Source organism: Megalobrama amblycephala, linkage group LG7 (assembly GCF_018812025.1).
Source record: "Megalobrama amblycephala isolate DHTTF-2021 linkage group LG7, ASM1881202v1, whole genome shotgun sequence".
Lineage (NCBI taxonomy): Eukaryota > Metazoa > Chordata > Actinopteri > Cypriniformes > Xenocyprididae > Megalobrama > Megalobrama amblycephala.
In genome coordinates, this window is record NC_063050.1 from 34144421 (window position 1) to 34166679 (window position 22259).

At 41.9% G+C, this 22259-nt stretch overlaps 1 protein-coding gene across 3 annotated transcripts in view; it reads right to left on the minus strand.

Moving 5' to 3' along the window:
• Positions 1-22259, minus strand: part of uraha (urate (5-hydroxyiso-) hydrolase a) — a 68529-nt gene that overhangs the window by 12460 nt on the left and 33810 nt on the right. Inside the window, exon 1 of one of the 3 annotated variants that reach the window (XM_048197171.1) lies at positions 11444-12706. The exons of 1 other annotated variant lie outside the window; for it this stretch is intronic. In XM_048197171.1, the coding sequence (XP_048053128.1) occupies positions 11444-11545 (102 nt within the window). In that variant the 5' untranslated portion in view covers positions 11546-12706. Of the gene's footprint in view, positions 1-11443; positions 17007-22259 lie in introns of those variants that run through there. One more of the 3 variants, XM_048197170.1, reaches the window with a different exon arrangement.

Genomic DNA, 22259 nt, shown 5'->3' on the forward strand with positions numbered 1-22259 from the left:
ATCAGAGCATACCACACCTCTCAAAGCATAGCCGCTTCCCTCTCAATCCATGGTCAACAACCATGGCTACCTCCAAGATCGTCTGTGCTGCAGACATACGATGGAACGACAGACTCTTGAGTCACTACTTCCTGGTTGTCCCCAACCTACCTCATGACATCTACATAGGAGCAGACATCATGGTCCGTCTCAACGCCTGCGTTGACACCGTGAATGGCGTCATATGGGCTCCCTTGTCACACCAATTGACATCTTCAGTCAACCTCAAGAATCTTCGATCTGGTCAAACAATACCAGATGCATGCGCCATGATCAACGAGCAAGAAGCCACAATCCCCGCTTACAGCAAGAGTGTCAGTGTCCGCCTCAACATGCGACCTGGCCAGACCCTTAACATTAAGCTAGGCTTCTTCCAACCTTCCAGGACCTGCCTAAAACTAGGACTGACCTTGGAAGCCACACCTCTCATAGAAGTGTCATCTCGTGCTGTGTATGTGTTGTTCAACAACTGTACGGCCAAAGACATTAATGTGCCAAAAGCCAGTCGCCTGGGATGGCTCATCAACCAGGCATTCCATGACTTTGAACTGACAGTTCCTGTCATCGGCCACATACCAGCTGAACTAATTTCAGACGAATGCCACAACACTGTAACTTTCACAAAGCCCCATGAGATCATCGCCATCACTTCTATTCTGCCGGTGCCTAAAGAAAGCGTCTGCCGATCAGAACTTACAGATGACACTCACCTCGCCGTCTACGCTGTGTCAACACAGACTACAACAGAGTCACCTGTAGAACAGATCGTCAAGGCCCACAGTCCCTCAAAGGACTCAGAGGAACCCTACGCCGGGTTCAATGCACAAGTCCAACAAATCCTGAGCGAGGCGGATGCCCTCCACAGTGAAATGGATCGCCAAGGACTTAAAAAAGTTCTGTGCAAATACAAGGACTCCTTCGCAAAGGATTCCCTGGACTGTGGCCTGACTGATATCCACATGGTGCGCATCCCAACTCACCCAAATGCGCAACCGACATTTGTGCGGCAGTACAAGATTCCGATAGCATCATACGAATCAGTGCAAGGTATCATTGACTCCATGCTACAAAAGGGGGTCATCCGACCCTGCAACAGCATCTACCCCGACCCAGGAAAAGAATTCTATCTGGAAGCTGGATTCTCCAATCATTGCCTCAGTGCAGGTCTGTACCAGCTCCACGACAAAGACAAACGGGTGGTCGCTTATGCCAGCAAAACCTTGCTTCCCCCAGAATGCAAATACTCAGACTGCGAAAAAGCCTTGCTTTGCACTGTATGGGCCATTCAGCGTTTCTCCAACTACATTGGAGCTCAGAAGGTTATCATTGAAACGTGTCACCAACCAGTGACCTTCCTCAACAGCCAACGAATCAGAGATGGCGTGGTAACCAACGCCCGCATAGCTACATGGTTAATGACGCTCCAAGGACGAGACGTCGATGCAAGATATGCCAAAAACCACAAATCCTCGCTGGGAAACGGGCTAGCAGCCTGTCAGACCTGTTCAACGGACACACTGAATACCTCAGCAGAAGCCAAAGAACCGGCACCACCGCAACTGACAAACTATAGGTACTTCGAGGAGAATGTGTGTGAAGGCATGCCCACAGCATATGTCGATGGTTGCTCCTACAATCAACAAGGCAACTTGAAAGCGGGAGCAGGCGTGGTCTGGCTCAACAATGACCCTTGCCCACCACAACAGTTCAAGTTAGGCCCTCACTCATCTCAATATGCAGAGATAGCAGCCATCCTCATCACCCTACAACTGGCCGCCTCCCACAACATCAAAGAACTGATATGTACTGACTCGAACTATGCCCATCTAAGTTTCACATGCCATCTAGCCGGATGGAAACAGAATGGATTCAAGACAGCTAACAACAAGCCTGTCAAACATCAGGAACTTTTCCAAGCCTGCGATGCCATTGTCACCACACATGACATGATCATCTACTGGAAAAAGGTCCGTGGTCATTCACGCCAACCAGGGCAAGACAAAGATCTCAATGACCAAACCGATGCCCTTGCCAAAGCAGGTGCATCACATGGAGAGCCCTGGAAATTCCCATCCCTCCCACCCAACCCTTCAGTTGCAGCCATAACCCGCCGCCAGCACGCCGTTGGCGCGCAAACCCCCGCCTCCTCCCATATTGAACTCTCACCTCAATTCACTGCTGATGATCTCCTCACCCTCCAAGCATCGGATCCCATGCTGCAAACCATTGCCGCTCACATTTCCGACCCGATAACTCATCCCATTTCCACCTCCGACCTATCCAATTCCTCTGATCTCCGCCATCTTCACTCAATCAAGCACACGCTGCATCTCAAAAACGGCGTTCTCACATATGTCCCTGAGCCCCTAACTGCGCCAAAGCTTGTAGTTCCTCAGAGCCAAAGGGGGATGATGCTGACACACGCCCACGATGCACCATGTGCTGGACACCATGGCGCCATGGCCACCTATGAAACGCTCAAACAAGTAGCATATTGGCCTGGCATGCAGCAAGATGTGACGGAATACGTAAAAGGATGCCTGGTGTGTTGCCAGTTCCAACCGGCAAACCCAAACCACAGAGCACCACTACAACGGAAAGGAATGACCTTCCCATGGTCAGACCTCCAAATAGATTGGGTAGGACCCCTGCCACGGTCAACACGGGGTAACAAATACTTCCTCACCGTGGTTTGCGAATTCACAAAGTGGGTAGAGTGTCTCCCAGCTCCCAACGATACAGCAGAAACAACAGCCTGCCTGTTAATGAACCACATCTTCTCAAGATTTGGACTGCCTCTAAGAGTCAACTCTGATCGAGGAACCCACTTCACCGCTGAGGTCATGCAGGATGTATGGAAACTCCTGGGCATACAGGCCAAGCTTCACATAAGCCATCATCCAATTTCCTCAGGGCAGGTCGAACGGGCCAACAAGACAGTGGCAAGCATGTTGAAGAAGTATGTGTCCGCCAACCAAAAGGATTGGGATATCAAGCTCCCTCTGGTACTGATGGCCATCAGGGCCACCCCTCACCGGTCTACCGGAGTAGCCCCATTCGAAATGATGACAGGGCGACAAATGACACTACCGCTACACCTGCTGTACCAACCTGGTGACATGAACCAAACTGATGGAAAACAGTTGAGCATGAAGACATAAGATCTGGTTGAGCATAATCTAACAGCTGAATGGACAATCTAATATCGGCAACTTTATCTATAAAAAACTTTCGGAACTTATCACATAATTGTGCAGAGACTTCAAGCCCAGCTGGCATAGGTGGATTTATTGCTGTATTTAGAGTATTAAATAAAACTCTTGGATTACCATGATTTTTCTTGTTAAAATCAGAAAAGTACTTAGCCTTTTCTGCCTTAACTAATTTCTGATAGTCAAATAACAGCCCTTTAAAAGTTTCGAATGACATTTGAAGTTTATCTTGCTTCCATTTTCGCTCTGCCTGTCTACCTAGACGGCGTAAAGCCCGCGTCGACTCATTCAGCCAAGGTTCGGATTTCCTTTTAAAACATCTAGTCTGAAGAGGAGCAATCTGATCTAAAATATGAGTGCATGACAAAATAAAGGAAGAGAGTAATTCATCTCCACCCATATTCATATGCAAGCTCAAATTGTCCAAATTCAATCCCACTATTTCATTAAACAAAACAAAAGTCATCAGCCATATTAGAGTTCAATTTTCGACATTTGGATGGTAACACATGTGGAATTTCTTTAGTGCAAAGAAGGGAAATATTAAAAACAACAGCCTTATGATCAGAAAACCCATTGTCAACAATTTCGAGATCAGAAACAATCAGACCATACGAAAGAACAAGATCCAAAGTGTGGCCATGTATGTGTGTTGGACTATTCACATACTGCACAAGATCATAAGAATCGATAAGATTAAAAAAGTCTCTTGACAATGTCTCGGCTGGGCAACAGACAAGAATATTAAAATCCCCCACTATCAAAATTCTATCGTACTTCAACATTAGTCCACCAAGGAATTCAGTAAACTCTGCAATAAAGTTCTTGTTGGTTTTTGGTGGCCGATACACCACAACACACAGCACAGGAGTATGTACCTGAATTTGCATCAGCAGTACCTCAAAGCTAGTAAATGTGTTAGATTTCAAATGTTTGCAGGCAAAGTTCCTTGTAAAAACAGAGGCCAAGCCCCCACTGCGGCCAGAGGTACGAGGAGAACTAAAAAAGTCACAGTCAGGTGGCACCATCTCTGTAAAAGGGCTAAGATCATCCACCCTTAACCAAGTCTCCGTTATAAATAAACAATCCAAATGGTGCGTGGTAATAAAATCGTTTAAAACGAAAGTTTTATTCACCACCGACCTTGAGTTAATCAGGGCCATTTTAGCCAAAGTCTGTTCATGAGTCAGCTGTGACATTAAACACAGCGAACGCAGATTAGCTAAGTTTACACCGCCTTGACGGAGATGAGGCAAAAATACCTGGGAGGATGGCGAACTAACATCAGGCACAGGTTGAATCCAACGATCCCGGGGGCAGCAGCAACCGGAAAAAGAATGACCCACGCAATCAAAGAATGACCCACGCCGGGGAGCAGACGGAAGGCGCCGCGCTCCACCCAAAGACGCCAGGTATATTTTCCATCTGACGGTAACGCCGCCACGCTTCCTCCGTTTGCGACGTCGCTTCTTCTCCGGCACAACGTAGAGCGACCGGCGTAGATACCCCGGTACCGTGAACTCAAACGGAGGGGCAGTTGAGTCTGGCTCACAAAGATCTTGGTTAATCTGTAGCTCCACCGAGTCTCTGATTAAGAGCAGCGTTTGCTTATCATAGATCAAAAGAGTTAATATGTGTTGGAAAAACGAAGAGACACACAGGACAAACACAATCAACCATGTGAGCTGCAGGCGGCCAGCCATACACACCGGCGCCATCTTGGTTTTGAATGAGATCAAAAGAGCTTTTCCATTAATTGTCCAGCCCTACTCGCCGTTGTTCTATTCTTTGAAACAACAGGGGGGCGACTCTGAGAAATTGTTCTCTAAATCAGGAAGCAGCAGTGAGAAGAAGTAAGGTACATGTGACAATGTTTATTCTAGTAACTACACTTCACCAAAACCACACTACAAAAAGAATTGTGTAAAACACAGTAAACTTAGAGATTATTACTTGTGACATTAGAACAAAATATATGGATATGTGAACACATATACAACTAAATTAAGCACTTAACGCGCACTTCCACCAACGCCGTGATGACATCACTTTTGTCACGTTCACCCAAGCGAACTTCTGGACACGTCTAGTATAAATCAGGCTTGACCCCTTATTTACACTGCACGCATCTGCGGCGCATTACGGCTGCAAAATATGGAAAGCCGAGAGGGCCAGATACACGTGAATTTTAACACGTCAACAACATGTTAAATACGTGTATTTGACACGTATTTCACTCGTGAAATACGCGTATTTAACGCGTGAAAAATCAACGCGTTAAATGTGTGTATTTGACGTGTATTTTAAGCGTGAAATACGCATTAAAAATCTTTGAACTTTGAATCAAATGTTTGAACTGGTCAGTGTCATTGGCTGCTGAGAACTTGGGTCAAACCATTTCTGTGAGCTTGAGGGGGTGTACCATTTATTTACTAAGATGCCACCATTTAACATGCTAGATCAGCTTATTCAGCCCTTTATTTGGTCATTTTTGTATAATCCATGGGCGTCAGAAGCAAAAAAAATGTGGGTGGGTCCTCCCTCTAAATTTTTTTTATGCAATCATATATATATATACAGGGAGTGCAGAATTATTAGGCAAGTTGATTTTCTGATCATATTTTTTTTCCAAGCACATTTTACCAATTCCAATCCACATCAATCTTAATATCTAATATTAATATTGTTTTTAATCATTTATAAGTGATATATAATTGTTCATGAAGGCTGGAAATGAAAAATGCCTTATATTCAGGTGTGCAGAATTATTAGGCAGGTTTTCTTTTACAGGCAAAATGAGCCAAAAAAGAGATTTAACTCAGACTGAAAAGTCAGAAATTATTAAATACTCATGAGAAGGACGCAATACTAATTCAATACTAGAAATTGCAAAGTTAAAGCATGACTAATGGACAGAAAAATGCTCACTGGGTCAGCGGGGTCAAACAAAAACAGCTGGAGAAGCAAAGACACATGTTAACTGCAAAATAATTCAGAATTAAGGTGAAGAATTAAGTGTGAAACAATCAGGAACCCTTTAGTCTCCAGCAACACCATTTTCCAGAACTGCAACCTACCTGGAGTCTCCAGAAGTGCAAGGTGTCAGGATCTCAGAGACTTACGTTAGCTAAAGAATCCTAAAAAATAACCCACTCTTAATAAGAATCACAAGCTGAAGTGTTATAAAATAGATGAAGACTGGGTTTTTATAGGCCTTATAGACAGACAGCTTGAGAGTGACTCCTGAAGGACCAGCACCACATCCTCTTGTACCACTGTTTGAAGAATTTATCTTCCAGAATCTGGCAGTAAAGTGTGGGAGTTCACTTTTAGTCCATCTCTTATCCTGAAATGTCCGTCTTGCAGAGATGGACTAAAACTGATCTTCCAAAACTTACTGCCAGATTCTGGAAGATGAATTCTTCAAACAGTGGTACAAGAGATTGTGGTGCTGGTCCTTCAGGAGTCACTCTCAAGCTGTCTGTCTATAAGGCCTATAAAAACCCAGTCTTCATCTATTTTATAACACTTCAGCTTGTGATTTTTATTAAGAGTGGGTTATTTTTTAGGATTCTTTAGCTAACGTAAGTCTCTGAGATCCTGACACCTTGCACTTCTGGAGACTCCAGGTAGGTTGCAGTTCTGGAAAATGGTGTTGCTGGAGACTAAAGGGTTCCTGATTGTTTCACACTTAATTCTTCACCTTAATTCTGAATTATTTTGCAGTTAACATGTGTCTTTGCTTCTCCAGCTGTTTTTGTTTGACCCCGCTGACCCAGTGAGCATTTTTCTGTCCATTAGTCATGCTTTAACTTTGCAATTTCTAGTATTGAATTAGTATTGCGTCCTTCTCATGAGTATTTAATAATTTCTGACTTTTCAGTCTGAGTTAAATCTCTTTTTTGGCTCATTTTGCCTGTAAAAGAAAACCTGCCTAATAATTCTGCACACCTGAATATAGGGCATTTTTCATTTCCAGCCTTCATGAACAATTATATATCACTTATAAATGATTAAAAACAATATTAATAGTAGTTATTAAGATTGATGTGGATTGGAATTGGTAAAATGTGCTTGGAAAAAAAATATGATCAGAAAATCAACTTGCCTAATAATTCTGCACTCCCTGTATATATATGATTGCATAAAAAAAATACATATATATATACATATAGATAGATAGATAGATAGATAGATAGATAAAATGCCAAGATCAATCGGTAGTTATTGATTATTTTGAATAGAACAACAAGACACAAACCTTTACATTCAATCGCGTTTTCGCTCCCATTTATTTTCACACATTGATCACACAGTGCATACAAAGTTTAGTCCCAAAATGGCACAACTGGAGGAATACACGATTACCTTTGATTTCATTAGATAGAAAAGAAGCAGGGCCGTACGCAGGGTTTTATATTTATCGAGGTCACAAAATGTATTATGCTAGGGGGGTTGGGGGGCATGCTCCCCCGAGAAAATTTTGATTTCCTTGGTGTACTGTACAAGCATTTTAAGACGTTTTAAGGCCAACAAATTGGATAACAATAGCTTTAAAACCATGTCAACAAATACATACATACATGCATGCACAGTTTTGAGGCAGCTTTAATCGCATGTTTGGTAATTTCATGACTTAATTTACAACAGAATAATGCTGGTGCATGCCCGTTTCTTCAGCGCTTTAGTTAAGCTATAATATTGTATTGTATAATATAGTAAAGTAATATGCAGCACGTGCTGGCGCATTTGTGTGAGCAATTCTTGAGTTCGCGCCTCGAGTACAGTAGGCTATAGCCTAACGGCTGATTGGAGTTTTACTGGCATAGCCTGACAACATCTCATTTGACCACAGTTCACTGTTGTTCAACTGAAGCTACCTTTTCCGCGCTCGTTTGACTTGTGCCTGGCGCTGAGGCGAAGTTGGAATGCACGTCTGAAAAGTGTCATGTTTGTTGTGGTCATAAAGAGACGTTTTTTATGTTTTAAAAAATGTTTTATGTTTGATATTTTTTATGCTCTGTTGGTGGTTTGTGGAGTAGCATCACCTGGGGGGGATTAGACAAATGCAGAATTAGAGACGGTAAAAGTGAGTGGGTCCAATATCATTGGTCTTAAAAAGTGGGTGGGTCTTGTCCCACCCACATACAATGGTTCCGACGCCCATGGTATAATCTATAGAAATAATATTCCCGTTTTATGAAAAAAATGATTTAATTTTTCCACTTATGCCATTTTTTTTAACAACGCCCTTACACTTACTGAAAATAAAATGCGGCATTATAAGCTCACTGAATGTGAGTATGCTCTCTCTTATATGACCTGCAAAGTTTTTTCTCTGGTGTGTGTTGCAGTGGGACACATAGGCTAACTGAAGTGTGTGACTAAAGATGATAGACCTGCTGCACAGTTTTGTTTTAAAGAAATAGTGCAGTTAGTTATATCATTTTAAACTCATAATAATGTACGATGCTCTCTCTATGTTTGTGTCAGGTGTGGAGCGCAAGCTGAAACCCTTGTGACATACTGGATCGAAAATATGTGAAATAAGTTATTTCTAGCCGACTAGTAGTAGTTCATTTAAACCAATAGTTGACTAATCACTTTTAAATTCATTTAATTTCTTAAATACTGGAGAGAATAAACCATAACAATGAGCGTTTACGCAATATCTATATAACACTCAAGCGCACACATGAACCTAGCATTAAGAACCGGCAAAAGTAATGATTATGAAAGTGGCGAAAGTGGCAAAAACAGCAAGGAGACATTTTAATTGTTTATTAATAAACTAATGTTTTTTTCTGAATCAGTGTCGGCTGCAAAGATGTTGACATTGCTGACTCTCATCATCTCCGCAGAGATGAACATTTCATTCGGATTAGGCCTACATAATCAGAGAGTAGCCTATTTCTTTTCGTTTTAAATTATTTAGTTTAAAAGTAGACATTTCACGCTTTCTGTATATTTCTCATGTATGTGAGGTAAGCAGCCTATACGCTGAGTTTTAGTTTATTTAGCCTGTAAGGCGAGCTCCAGTTCACGTGCAAGTGATCGCGCCCGCGCCTCCATGTCAGGATTTTATTGTCAGATATATTTGCTTCTTATTTATTAAATCAAGGTGATCGGTTGATGAAACATTGATTAAAATTAAGATATTTTTAAAATTTTTACAAAACGAAATTCACTTTATAGAAAGGCTTTCTACAAAACAAAACTTAATGAAGTGGTCAAAATCATGTCTGTCCCACTCCATGTCTCCCGATATATTGCGCATCTTATAATGTTTTTGATCATAGTCATGCAGTTCACTTTTCATAATCAAATATTTAAAAAAAAATAACATTATAATAGGCCTATTTAAACATAAAGAACACATATTTGGTTTCATTTTTTAATGGCTACCAACTCCTATACAGTAGACATTTCATGTCGTGAGCAAAAGATCATCATGAGTCGAGTTGGATGAGTCGAGTTGGATCGAGCATCATTTATTTTTAGACTTATCTGTTGGCCAGTTGTGGTCTGTGCAATAATTATTAAATGATCTAAACCATTGATTGTGTTAAATTGTTCCACTATAGTGGAAGAACAGTTGTACAACGGAGCGAAAATAAAAATGAACAGACTTTTTTGTAGGCCTACATTTTACAGTTCCAGTATTTTTGAGAACAATATTATTATAGCCTGCATGCCCTAACAAACCAAATTTTTAGCATTTTTACTGGGCCACTGCCACGCCACAGAGTTAAATTCTTTAAAATAAACATAAATCCGTAAATATGATGCATTGCCCTAACGAAAGCCACATTTTTTACTGTATCAGCCTTTTGGCAAACTTGGCAAAAAAGGGCAATGCACACAGCCATTTATGTCGTCAAAGAGAATGCTTAAAAGCAGACATAAGGTCGTGATACTGCTCTATGAAAGTCACATTTTAAGCAAATAGATCATTACTAATTCATGCACATCCATACTCTCATTTTCTGCATAATTTTGAGTTGACAAAGCTCTCATGTCCGCAGGACACGCCTACACAAATAGTAGATATTTACAGTTTTTTATACGGTTTCATCATATTACTCTTATCTGTACGGAGTATTTTAAGTTATTTTAAGTGACGCACTGGCGCCTCAGCCTGGAGTTATCCGTGATTATTTGACAATGTGTGAGTACTCATGTTTTGTTGTTCTGCTGTTTGAGCAAGCAAAAAAGATAAAAAAAAAGAGAAATGTTTGTATTGTTTGTCACTGACACTTGTAAATTTTATTTTTATTTAATCCTTATTTAACATTCAAATCTTATCAGTTAACGGTTAATGGTCGGTTAATGTGTGTCAGTCATGAAAATTAACCGAAATTAGCATTCAGCCATTAAAAAATTAAGCCAAATACCTGTACGTTTTCTTAATGCTTAAATAGGCCTATTATAATGTTCTTTTTTAATATTTGATTGTGAAAAATGAACTGCATGACTAAGATAAGATGCGCAATAGGCCTATCGGGAGACATGGAGTGGGTCAGACATGATTTTGACCACTTCATTAGCTTTTTGTTTTGTAGAAAACCTTTCTTTAAAGTCAATTTCATTTTGTAAAAATTATATCTTAATTTTAATCAATGTTTCATCAACCAATTGCCTGGATTTAATAAATAAGAAGCAAATATAGCAGACAAAATCATGGAGGCGCCGGTGCGTCTTATAGGCTAAATAAACCGAAACTCTGTGTGGGCTGCTTGACTCGCAGATGGGAAATATATCTATTTAAAACGTGAAATGTATACTTATAAATGAAATAATTCAAAGCGAAAAGAAATAGGCTAGGATTATGCAGGCCTAATCCGAATGAAATGTGCATCTCTCAGGGATCGTGGAAGCAGGCAGGCGTGGAGCAGACGAGACACGAAGACACTCACAGGAGACGAGGAGACACTAGGAGTCACATGGAACGCTGGATACAGGTAAGTAGAAGTTAGCACTTCTACTTGAGGTGAGCACTACTAGTCCTTGAGGTAAGCATCACAGGTAGGTATGCGTTAACGAGACCGGACAGTGACTGAGTACTCTGGAGTGTCTTTTATGCTGCTGTGGTGATGAGTGCTGATGCGTGTCAGGTGTGGCTAGTTAATACTCAGGAGAGGGAGTGCGTTGTGATTGGGTGAGTGTAGAGCCTGGCGAATCTGTGACATTACCCTCCCCCCGACGTCATGGTGGTCGACCCCTGCCACGTGGAGCTGGTCGGTTAGGATGTCTGGCATGGAAATCATCGAGGAGACATGGATCAAGAATATCATTCCTGGGAACCCATGACCGCTCTTCGTGACCGTATCCCTCCCAGTCGACTAGGTACTCCAGGTGACCACCACGCCACCGGGAGGCCAAGATGTCTTTCACGATGTAGGCCGCTCCATCTTCCACGATCAGTGGAAGGGGGGGGTTCTTCGGCTTCGCATGGCTCTGTGGAGGGAAGAACAGAGGGATGGTGAGGCTTTAGTAGTGACACATGGAAGACTGGGTGGGTTTTATACTCAGGAGGGAGTTGCAGGTGATAGGTCACGGGGTTTATCTGCCGTGTGATGGTGAAGGGGCCAATGAATCTGGGACTCGGCTTCCTACAGGGCAGGCGCATCCTGATGTCCCAGGTCGATAGCAAAACCTTCTCGCCTTGCTGGAAGTTGGGTGCTTGGGAGCGCCGAAGGTCAGCTGTCATCCTGCGCCTGCGTAGAGCTCGCTGGAGTTGCAGATGAGCCGAGTCCCAGACCCTCTCGCTCTCCCGGAACCAGTAATCCACTGCAGGGACGTCCGATGGTTCCCCATCCCAGGGGAACAGTGGGGGTTGGTAGCCGAGTACGCATTGGAAGGGAGTGAGACCAGTGATGGACTGACGGAGAGAGTTCTGGGCGTACTCTGCCCAACCCAGAAACTGGTTCCAGGAGTTCTGGTGGCCATGACAGAAGGTACGTAAGAAACGGCCGATCTCCTGAATCTTCCTCTCCGTCTGCCCGTTCGTCTGGGGATGGTATCCAGAAGAGAGACTGATGATCACACCTAGTAGCTTGAAGAAGGATCGCCATACTCTGGAGGTGAATTGTGATCCACGGTCAGGCATTATATCCTCAGGCAGTCCATAGTATCGGAATACATAGTTAAACATGAGTTCTGCGGTCTCCATTGTCGTTGGTAGCCCAGGTAAGGGAATTAATCGACAAGACTTGGAGAATCGGTCCACTACCACCAGAACACAGGTACAACCGTTGGAGACTGGGAGATCCGTTATGAAATCTACTCCTAGGTGTGACCAGGGGCGGTTTGGAATGGGCAGAGGTTGGAGTTTCCCAGAGGGAAGATGGCGTGGACTCTTGGAGACGGCACATTCCTGGCGACCCCGTACGTACCTCGTGACGTCAGATGCCACGTTGGGCCACCAGAAGCGCTGTTTCAACAGCGAGAGGGTCTCATTGACCCCTGGGTGGCCAGTGCCCAGTGAAGAGTGCGCGGAATGAATTAGTGGAGTGCGCCGTGTCCGTGGAACATACTGCAAACCTGGGTGTTGGCAGAGGCATTCAGCTCGGGGAGCGTCTCAGCGGACCAGGTAATGGGGCTGACAAACAGTTTCTCAGGGATGATGGGCTCTGGATCATCGGTGCTTTCTTCAGGACTATGAATACGGGACAGAGCATCGGCCGGTTTCCCCTGCTGCTGGGATAACACCACTCCCACTCCTGTGGTTGAGGCGTCGACGACGAAAGGGAGATCCTGATCTGGGTGGGCCAGGAGGGGAGCGGTTGTAAACGTGGTTTTCAGGGTGTTAAAGGCTTGTGTAACCGCTGGAGTCCAGGACAGAGACTTGGGCTTGTTTCTGAGAAGGCTTGTGAGTGGGCTGGTGATGGAGCTGTAACCTTGGATGAATCTGCGGTAGAAATTTGCAAAACCTAGGAACCTTTGTAACTCTTTCACGGATGTGGGAACGGGCCAGTCTTGGACAGCAGTTACCTTCCTCTCGTCCATGCGGACGCCACTGTGGTTGATGTTATACCCTAAGAACTGCACTGAGGGCTGATGGAAACTGCATTTCTCGGCTTTGAGGGAGAGTTGAAAGTCCCTCAGGCATTGGAGGACCTCCGAAACGTGGTGGCGATGGTCGGCCATGCTCCGGGAGTAAATCAAAATATCGTCTATGTAGACCAGGACTGATTTTTGCAGGAACTCCCGGAGCACCTCATGCATGAAGTCCTGGAATACGGAGGGGGTGTTGACAAGTCCATGGCATTACCAGGTACTCATAGTGGCCGGTAGGGGTCACAAAGGCTGTCTTCCACTCGTCCCCATCACGTATCCGGATGAGGTTATACGCGCTGCAGAGGTCCAACTTGGTGAACACAGTGGCACCGTGTAGATGTTCCAGCACTGATGGGATGAGAGGAAGTGGATAGCGGAATTAAATGGTGATCTTGTTCAAAGCTCTGTAGTTAATGCAGGGCTGCAAGCCTCCGTCCTTCTTCACCACGAAGAAAAAGCTTGAAGCAGCAGGGGAAGTAGACGGGCATATGTAGCCCTGTGACAGAGGTTCGTTTATGTACTCCTCCATGGCCTTCTCCTCCGGGAGGGAAAGGGAGTAGAATTTTCCTCTGGGCACTGGCTCACCAGGATGAGGTCGATTGTGCAGTCCCATGGCCGATGGGGAGGCAGCTTGGAGGCTTCTTTTGGACAGAAGACATCGCTGAAGTGGCAGTAACATGCAGGGATGTCCGTAGAACGTTTCTTGAGTGGACTTTCCACAGAAGTAGCGTAGACTTGGATTTTATCAGAGCTTAGAAGACTTGACACAGGAAACTCAGAAGTAGAGAATTGAATTTCTTTGGAACTTGGACGACTTGGAATCGGGAACTCAGGGAAACAGTCAGGAAAGCATTGGTTACCCCACTTCAGTATCTCTCCTGTCCTCCAGGAGATGATGGGATCATGCTGCTCAAGCCAGGGGTGCCCTAGAATCACATCAGCCGTTGATTCCTCCAGAACCAGCAGATGAATCTCTTCCGTGTGGAGGATACCGATTTGGAGGTGAAGAGGTCCAACACAGTGACGAACATGACGGAGTGGTTTTCCAGTTACCGAGTGGATCTGGAAAACTTTCGGCATAGCAGTAGTTTTGAGCTGGAGCTGGCGACAGAGGGCACCAGAGATGAAGTTTCCAGCTGACCCAGAATCGAGGAGGGCATTGACTGGAAGACAGAAATCAGCAGCAGTAAGGGTTACAACAATAGTGAACTTGACGGAGTGGTTTTCCAGTTACCGAGTGGATCTGGAAAACTTTCGGCGTAGCAGTAGTTTTGAGCTGGAGCTGGTGACAGAGGGCACCAGAGATGAAGTTGATTCATTTGGTACATTTGTGGCTTGGTACATTTGTGGTTGAGTTGGGTTTCTGTCAAATTTTACCATAACGTAGATGTTCTCAGAATTGATCACACTTTGTACTTTTTCTACAATAATATTTTGTATCTCTGTATTCAAATGAAAGGGGATCTTTGAAAAATGTTGCTTTTGTTATTCTATTGTTCTGACAAAGGTGTAAACCCACCCTTTTGGGTGGCTATTTTTGGGTGTTTTTACTTCATCTGATAATGTCAATCGTCACAAGACCATAAAATTACCCAATGACTGTTTGGATAGCAGAAAATCATGAAATGTAACAAAATTTCTTTAAATCGTCCAAAACAACGGAAAGGTTCATTTTGACCTTTTCTTATCTATCCAAACAAGACCTGGAAGGGTGTCATGTAAGTTTTTCCCAATCTTAAGGTATAAAACCTGGCTCATTCTCTCAATTGGCACCCTTTCCTGCTATCCTGACTTGCATCTTGCTTCTAATGATGGCACCACTTCTAATGATTTTCTTGCAAATTACTACACTCAGATTTCAGAATGTTCTTATCATAGATGTTCGATTTCTGATCTTTATTTTACCTTTTGGTTTTATTAAATATTTTCATTATCGATTGAAGTTTTCATGTGAGGCTAAATTTAATTGCAATGAATAAATATTTTTTCTTCATTGTCATCAACTGCCAGGATCTCATTTTCTCAAGTTTTTGCATCAGAAAGATAACAAAGGAAAGATAAGAAAAGCTAGAAAAAAAACATGGGGGTAAGATATTAATTTATTGTGTCAGCAACGTACTTATCAGACGTAAAGGCGGGCATACACTATGCGATTTTCAACCGATTTTAAGCCGAATTCTGACTCGTGTGACTCTTTTTTGAGTCGGGCCGATTTTCATCTATGTCGTGCATCGTTTGTCGTGCAGTGTACACTGGGAAACGAGAGGCGATAAACCTCTCCCGATCGGCAATCGGATGGTCGGATGAATTTCTGGCATGTCAGAAATTTTGGTCGCCCCTCCTGAGGATATCGCACAGTTGAAGCAGAGCTATGAACCGATTGCCCTATAAACTCTGTGTTTTTGCCTCACTGTACCTGAGCGAAAACAGAAGTTAAACCATTTCATTAATGCAGCAAGAAGAAGAAGGAAAAAAACCCGAAAAGAGGGAGATCTTTAAGTTATGTATATCAAACTAGCTGCAATTTAACAAACTGTTGCTTACCTCCAGTTCGTGTTGCATTATGAAAAAACCACATCTTCCAAGCCACCTGCGTGTATAGCCTAGCCTACTATACACCAGCGCCTCTTGTATTAATTTGATAATTAATTTACTTGTTTCACTTTCATTTTGTATTTAGGCCTACTCATTTAGGATATTTAATATTTACTTAGGCCTAATTTTATTATCACATGGGAAATGTGAATCGTTCCATCATTCCATCATGTCACGTCGTAATATTGGAATATAGCACTGCGGTCAAGCCAGCCGCGGTTTAAAAATACACTGTCAAGCCAAAAAAAAAAAAAAAAGTGTGTGCGCCTATTACTATAAATACGGTAATTTCAGGAACAGCAGAGAGAGAATGCGCTTTCAGAGCGCTTGAGTTGTCCCTATCTATCTATCTATCTATCTATCTATCTATCTATCTATCTATCTATCTATCTATCTATCTATCTATCTATCTATCTATCTATCATCTTTATTTTTTCTATCTAATATTTAATTATTCTCTTTCTTTCTTTCTTTCTTTCTTTTTAATATATGTCTGTCTTTCGATTATATATCCATCTCTTTCTTTTTTCTTTCTAATGTTTCTTTCTTTCTTTCTTTCTTTCTTTCTTTCTTTCTTTCTTTCTTTCTTTCTTTCTTTCTAATGTATCTCTCTTTTTTCTAATGTATTTTCTTTCTTTCTTTCTAGCTTTTTCTTTCTAAGATATATATATAAAACTAATAGTCAGTTTTCATAGGAGACATCCCATACAGTATGCATACCTCATATCTATCCTTTTTCTGCAGTATTTTGGAGAAATGCCACATTATTCAACTTCACAGGTCTATAAACACCTAATTTCAAATAAGTAGAAGAAAAACTAATGGTCTGTTTCTATAGGAGATGTCCCATAGAGTGTGCATACCTCATATGAGTACATTTTACTGCAGTATCTTGGAGATATTTCACATTATTTGACTTTAAAGGCCTATAAACACCTCATTTCAAATAAGTAGAAAAAAACAATGGCCTTGTTCTATAGGGGATGTCCCATAGAGTATGCATACCTCATATGAGTACATTTTACTGCAGCATTTTGGAGATATGCCACAATATTTGACTTTGGAGGCCTATAAAATCCTCATTTCAAATAAGTAGAAAAAAAGAATAGTCTGTTTCTATAGGAGACGTCCCATACAGTATGCATACCTCATATCTATACATTTTACTGCAGCATTTTGGAGATATTTCACATTATTTGACTTCACAGGCCTATAAACACCTAATTTCAAATAAGTAGAAAAAAAAGAATGGTCTGTCTTTATAGGGGACGTCCAATAGAGTATGCATACCTCCTATGAGTGCATTTTACTGCAGCATCTTGGAGATATGCCACATTATTTGACTTTGGAGGCTTATAAAGACCTCATTTCAAATAAGTAGAAAAAGCAATGCTGTTTCTATAGGGGACATCCCATAAAATATGCATACCTCATATCTATCCTTTATACTGCAGCATTTTGGAGATATGCCACATTATTCAACATCACAGGTCTTTAAACACCCCATTTCAAATAAGTAGAAAAAAAAAACAATGGTCTGTTTCTATAGTGGTAGTCCCATACAGTATGCATACCTCCTATGAGTACATTTTACTGCAGCATCTTGGAGATATTTCACATGATTTTACTTCAAAGGCCTATAAACACCTCATTTCAAGTAAGTAGAAAAAAATAAAGGTCTAGTTTCTATAGGAGATGTCCCAAATACATACAACATATGAAAACATCTTACTGCAGCGTTTTGGAGATATTTTACTACTTCAAATGCATATAAAGTCCTCATTTCTTATAAGTTGAAAAAAATAATGTCCAGTTCTCATAAGGGATGTGCCTTAGAGTATGCATAACCTCATATGAGTACCATTTTACTGCAGCAATTTTGGAGATATGCCACATTATTTGACTTCAAGGCCATAAACTCATTTCTAAATAAGTAGAAAAAAGTATTGGCCAGTTCTTATAAGGGACGTCCCGTACTATATGCACAACCTCAAATGAAACCATTCTAATGCAGCATTTTGGAGATATATCACATTTTACTACTTCAGATGCCTATAAAGTCCCCATTTCTAATAAGTAAAAGAAAAATGAATGGTCAGTTTCAGTGGAGGTGCGTCAGGCAGTAATGCCCAGCCAATCCTTGTTTCCTATCAGTCAAAAAAAAAAAATAAATAAAAAAAATCGATGGTATATTCCTGTAGGGGGCATCCCACAATATATACACACTTCATATGTAGCAATCTAACTGTGGTGTTTAGGAGAAATATGCAATTTTTCAAGGACATTATGAAGTCCTTATAAATATAAAAAACAATACATAGTCAGCTCTTGTAGGGTACCTAAAAAATATGTCTCAGGTTATGTATGTAACCTTAGTTCCCTGAGAGGGAACAAGACGCTGCATCAAGTGCTTTGTGAATGCCTCTGCATGATTGCATCGTGAAACATGTCAAATCAGTCCAATGGCTTCATAGGCAGGTGACATCATGACCAGGAAACTATAAAGCACACCTAAACCAAACAGGTCGAAGTCGGTCACAGGTACGCCCGTTACCTCTCAGGGAACCATGGTTACATATGTAACCTGAGACGTTCCCTTTCAGGGAACTTGTCGTAGGACCGAATTCAGCTCAAATTAAATAATTGATTTATAGTGAATTATAAAGAGTCATTTAGTTTACAACTGAGCAACTGAATCATACAGCGTTCATCTGCTCAGGCCGTAATAAGCTCTTGTAGCGGATATTAATATCGACTATCATAAAAAAAAACTAATTCGAGTGTGGTAACTTTAAGATCGACAGTTTAAGACATTAAATTTGAGAGCACATAATACAAGACACTTTCTTTTAAAATCTGCAAGAGACTTTATTTATTCTAACACAAACTAATCTAACACAAACACACAAGCACACGCAAACATTCATACATGTTGCAGAAAGAAAGGAAATGAGAGAAAGAGTTTTGAGAGAGAATGAAATGATGAGCATTATTTCTAGCAAAATATGCACTTTAAAGACCTGACCTGAACGAACTATGAATCATTAATTTAATGCACCAGTTCAGTGTTAGAATCTGGTGGTACTTGCTTGTCGACTTCAAATGGAGAGAAGGGTTTTTCCATGTCAATGATTTGTTGCAGGATCTTTTCAGGTCCGGATTGTGGTTAGATAAAAACCAATCACGTTTGAGCGTGCTGGCAAATGAAATGAAGTCTCTCGTTGTGGCTGGAGTTAAAGTTGAGGCGGCAAAAGTCGTTGGTTAAACTTTGCGGAAAAACTTAGAACACAAGACACTCAATGGAAAAGAAAGTTAAGTGAAAGAAATGCAAAGTGAGTAGAAGTTGGATGGCTTGAATGAGCTGCTTGTCTGTCCTTTGTCTTCAGCTCAGTCTGGTCTTTTTCTTTGTTTCTTCTTTCTTCTGGTTTAGTCCTTTTTTGTTACTACTTCTTTTTCTTGTGTTGTGACTATTTAAAGGTGCCGTAGAACATCTTTTCAAAAGATGTAATATAAGTCTAAGGTGTCCCCTGAATGTGTCTGTGAAGTTTCAGCTCAAAATACCCCATATATATTTTTTTTATTTATTTTTTTAACTGCCTATTTTGGGGCATCATTAACTATGCACCGATTCAGGCTGCGCGGCGCCTTTAAATCTCTCGCTCCCTGCCCTCCCGAGCTCTCGACTATGAGTGCAGTTATACAGTGCATAAACAAAGTTCACACAGCTAATATTACCCTCAAATGGATCTTTACAAGATGTTCGTCATTCATGCTGCATGCATCCATCGATTCCTGTGAGTATTGTATTTATTTGGATGTTTACATTTGATTTTGAATGAGTTTGAGGCTATATGCTCTGTGGCTAACGGGTTAATGCTACACTGTTGGAGAGATTTACAAAGAATGAAGTTGTGTTTATGAATTATACAGACTGCAAGTGTTTAAAATTGAAAATAGCGATGGCTCTTGTCTCTGTGAATACAGTAATAAACAATGGTAACTTTAACAGTACATTAGCAACATGCTAACGAAACATTTAGAAAGACAATTTACAAATATCACTGAAAATATCATGTAATCATGGATTATGTCAGTTATTATTGCTCCATCTGCCATTTTTCGCTATTGTCCTTGCTTGCTTACCTAGTCTGATGATTCAGCTGTGCACAGATCCAGACGTTAATACTGGCTGCCTTTGTCTAATGCCTTGAACATGGGCTGGCATATGCAAATACTGGGGTCATACATATTAATGATCCCGACTGTTGCGTAACAGTCGGTGTTATGTTGAGATTCGCCTGTTTTCTGGAGGTCTTTTAAACAAATGAGATTTACATAAAAAGGAGGAAACAATGGAGTTTGAAACTCAATGTATGTCTTTTCAATGTACTGAACTCTGTTTATTCAACTATGCCGAGGTAAATTAAATTTTTGATTCTAGGGCACCTTTAAACTTAGGTGTTTGTCCCACCTCTGTTAGGAGTTCTGACCAATCAGTTATCATCTTGTTTCAAAGGTGGCTTTTCTTCGCGCCCCAATCATAAAATAACCGTTATCTCCGGTCTCTGGAATCTAGCAGGGGTTGTTCTGTCGACGGACTGAAGTCGAAAATTAGATTCTCTTGGGTTTCTGGAATTATGTTTTGAAGGAATCATCTGAATGATTAATTTGTCTAGTTCGTCCTCAGTCCTTTCATTGTGCTGCGTCAACACTTTGGGAACGATATGTCGCCGTGAAACCAAGTGCCTGGTCTGTGTGAAATCGTGATCCTGGGTCAAGGTCAGGTCCAGGTTATAAAATCTGACAAACGTGTGCGGCGAGGACCAACCTGCCGCATCACACACTTCTTGAAGAGAGACTCCAAAAAGCAAATCCTTAGAGGCAGCCATACTCCGAGTAGAGTGGGCTCTGACCAAAAGAGATGACAGTTGGCCAGCCAACTTGTAAGCAAGTGAAATAGCCTCGACTATTCACTTACTTAAAGTTTGTTTAGATGCAGGGTGCCCTCTTCAACGGGACCCGAAACACACAAAGAGTTGATCAGATTCACACCACAGGGCAGCTCTGTGAATGTAAGCATCTAAAGCTCTGAAAGGACAGAGAAAATTAAGTTTCTCCTGGTCTGAATCCTAGAAAGGAGGAGGACAGGAGGCCTGCATCATAACAGGGCCTGCCACATTAGTGGGAACCGTAGGAACATAACCTTCCCAAGGAAACAAGAAGATTTTAACCATGCCTGGAGCAAAGTCCAGGCAAGAGGGAGAGACGAACAGAGCTTGAAGGTCTCCAATTCTGGAGACAAAATAGCGAGCAGAAAAAGAATCTTGAGAGTGAGGAACTTCTCTGGAACCTCTTTAATGGGCTCAAATGAAGAAAGGTATAGGCCTTCTTAGACTATGGCCAAATCCCAAGTCAGTACCCTCTGATGTACTGCAGGTCTTAGCCTCAAAGTGCCACAAAGGAAGTGAGTAACCCACGGGTGTCTCCCCACTGACATACCATCCAGAGGAGTATGGTAAGCTGAGATGGCTGCCACATATACCTTCAAGGTGGAAGGAGATAACCAACATATGACCTCTACAAAATGAAGCAAACACATTTCACTTATGTACCATCGCATCCAACCCCAGAGGGGCCGGATACGTGAGGGAGTAAAACAATAGACAGTGTGTTATCTCTCAAGGTGCAAACAGAGTGCTCGCACAGGAGCTCCACCACCACGAGGTGAAGTCTCCACTCCCCGGGCCTCAGTCCCTGCCTCTACAGGATGGCTGCTTCCTGGTTCAGCCGCCCTGGGATGTACACTGACTGACTGACACCACTGCAAAGGTCTCATGTAGAACAGGGCAAAAGGTATCACGTTGGATGCAGCTGCCATCAGACCTATCAGTCTCTGAAACGGTTTCAAAGTGAGTGACTACCCTAGCTTTAACTTGTTAAAAATGCAGCCGTAAAATGGTTTGATATGAGGTTTGCATATTGTATGGGACGTCCCCTATAGAAACTGACTATTAGTTTTTGCTTCTTATTAGAAATTAGGTCTTTATAGGCCTCCAAGTCAAATAATGTAATAGATCTCAAAAATGCAGCAGTAAAATGTACTCATATGAGGTATGCATACTGTATGGGATGTCTCCTATGGAAATTGACCATTAGTTTTTTCTACTTATTTGAAATGAGGTCTTTATAGGCCTCCAAAGTCAAATAATGTGGCATATCTCCAAAATGCTCCAGTAAAATGTACTCATATGAGGTATGCATACTGTATGGGACGTCCCCTATAGAAACAGACCATTCCTTTTTCTACTTATTTGAAATGAGGTGTTTCTAGACCCGTGAAGTTGAATAATGTGG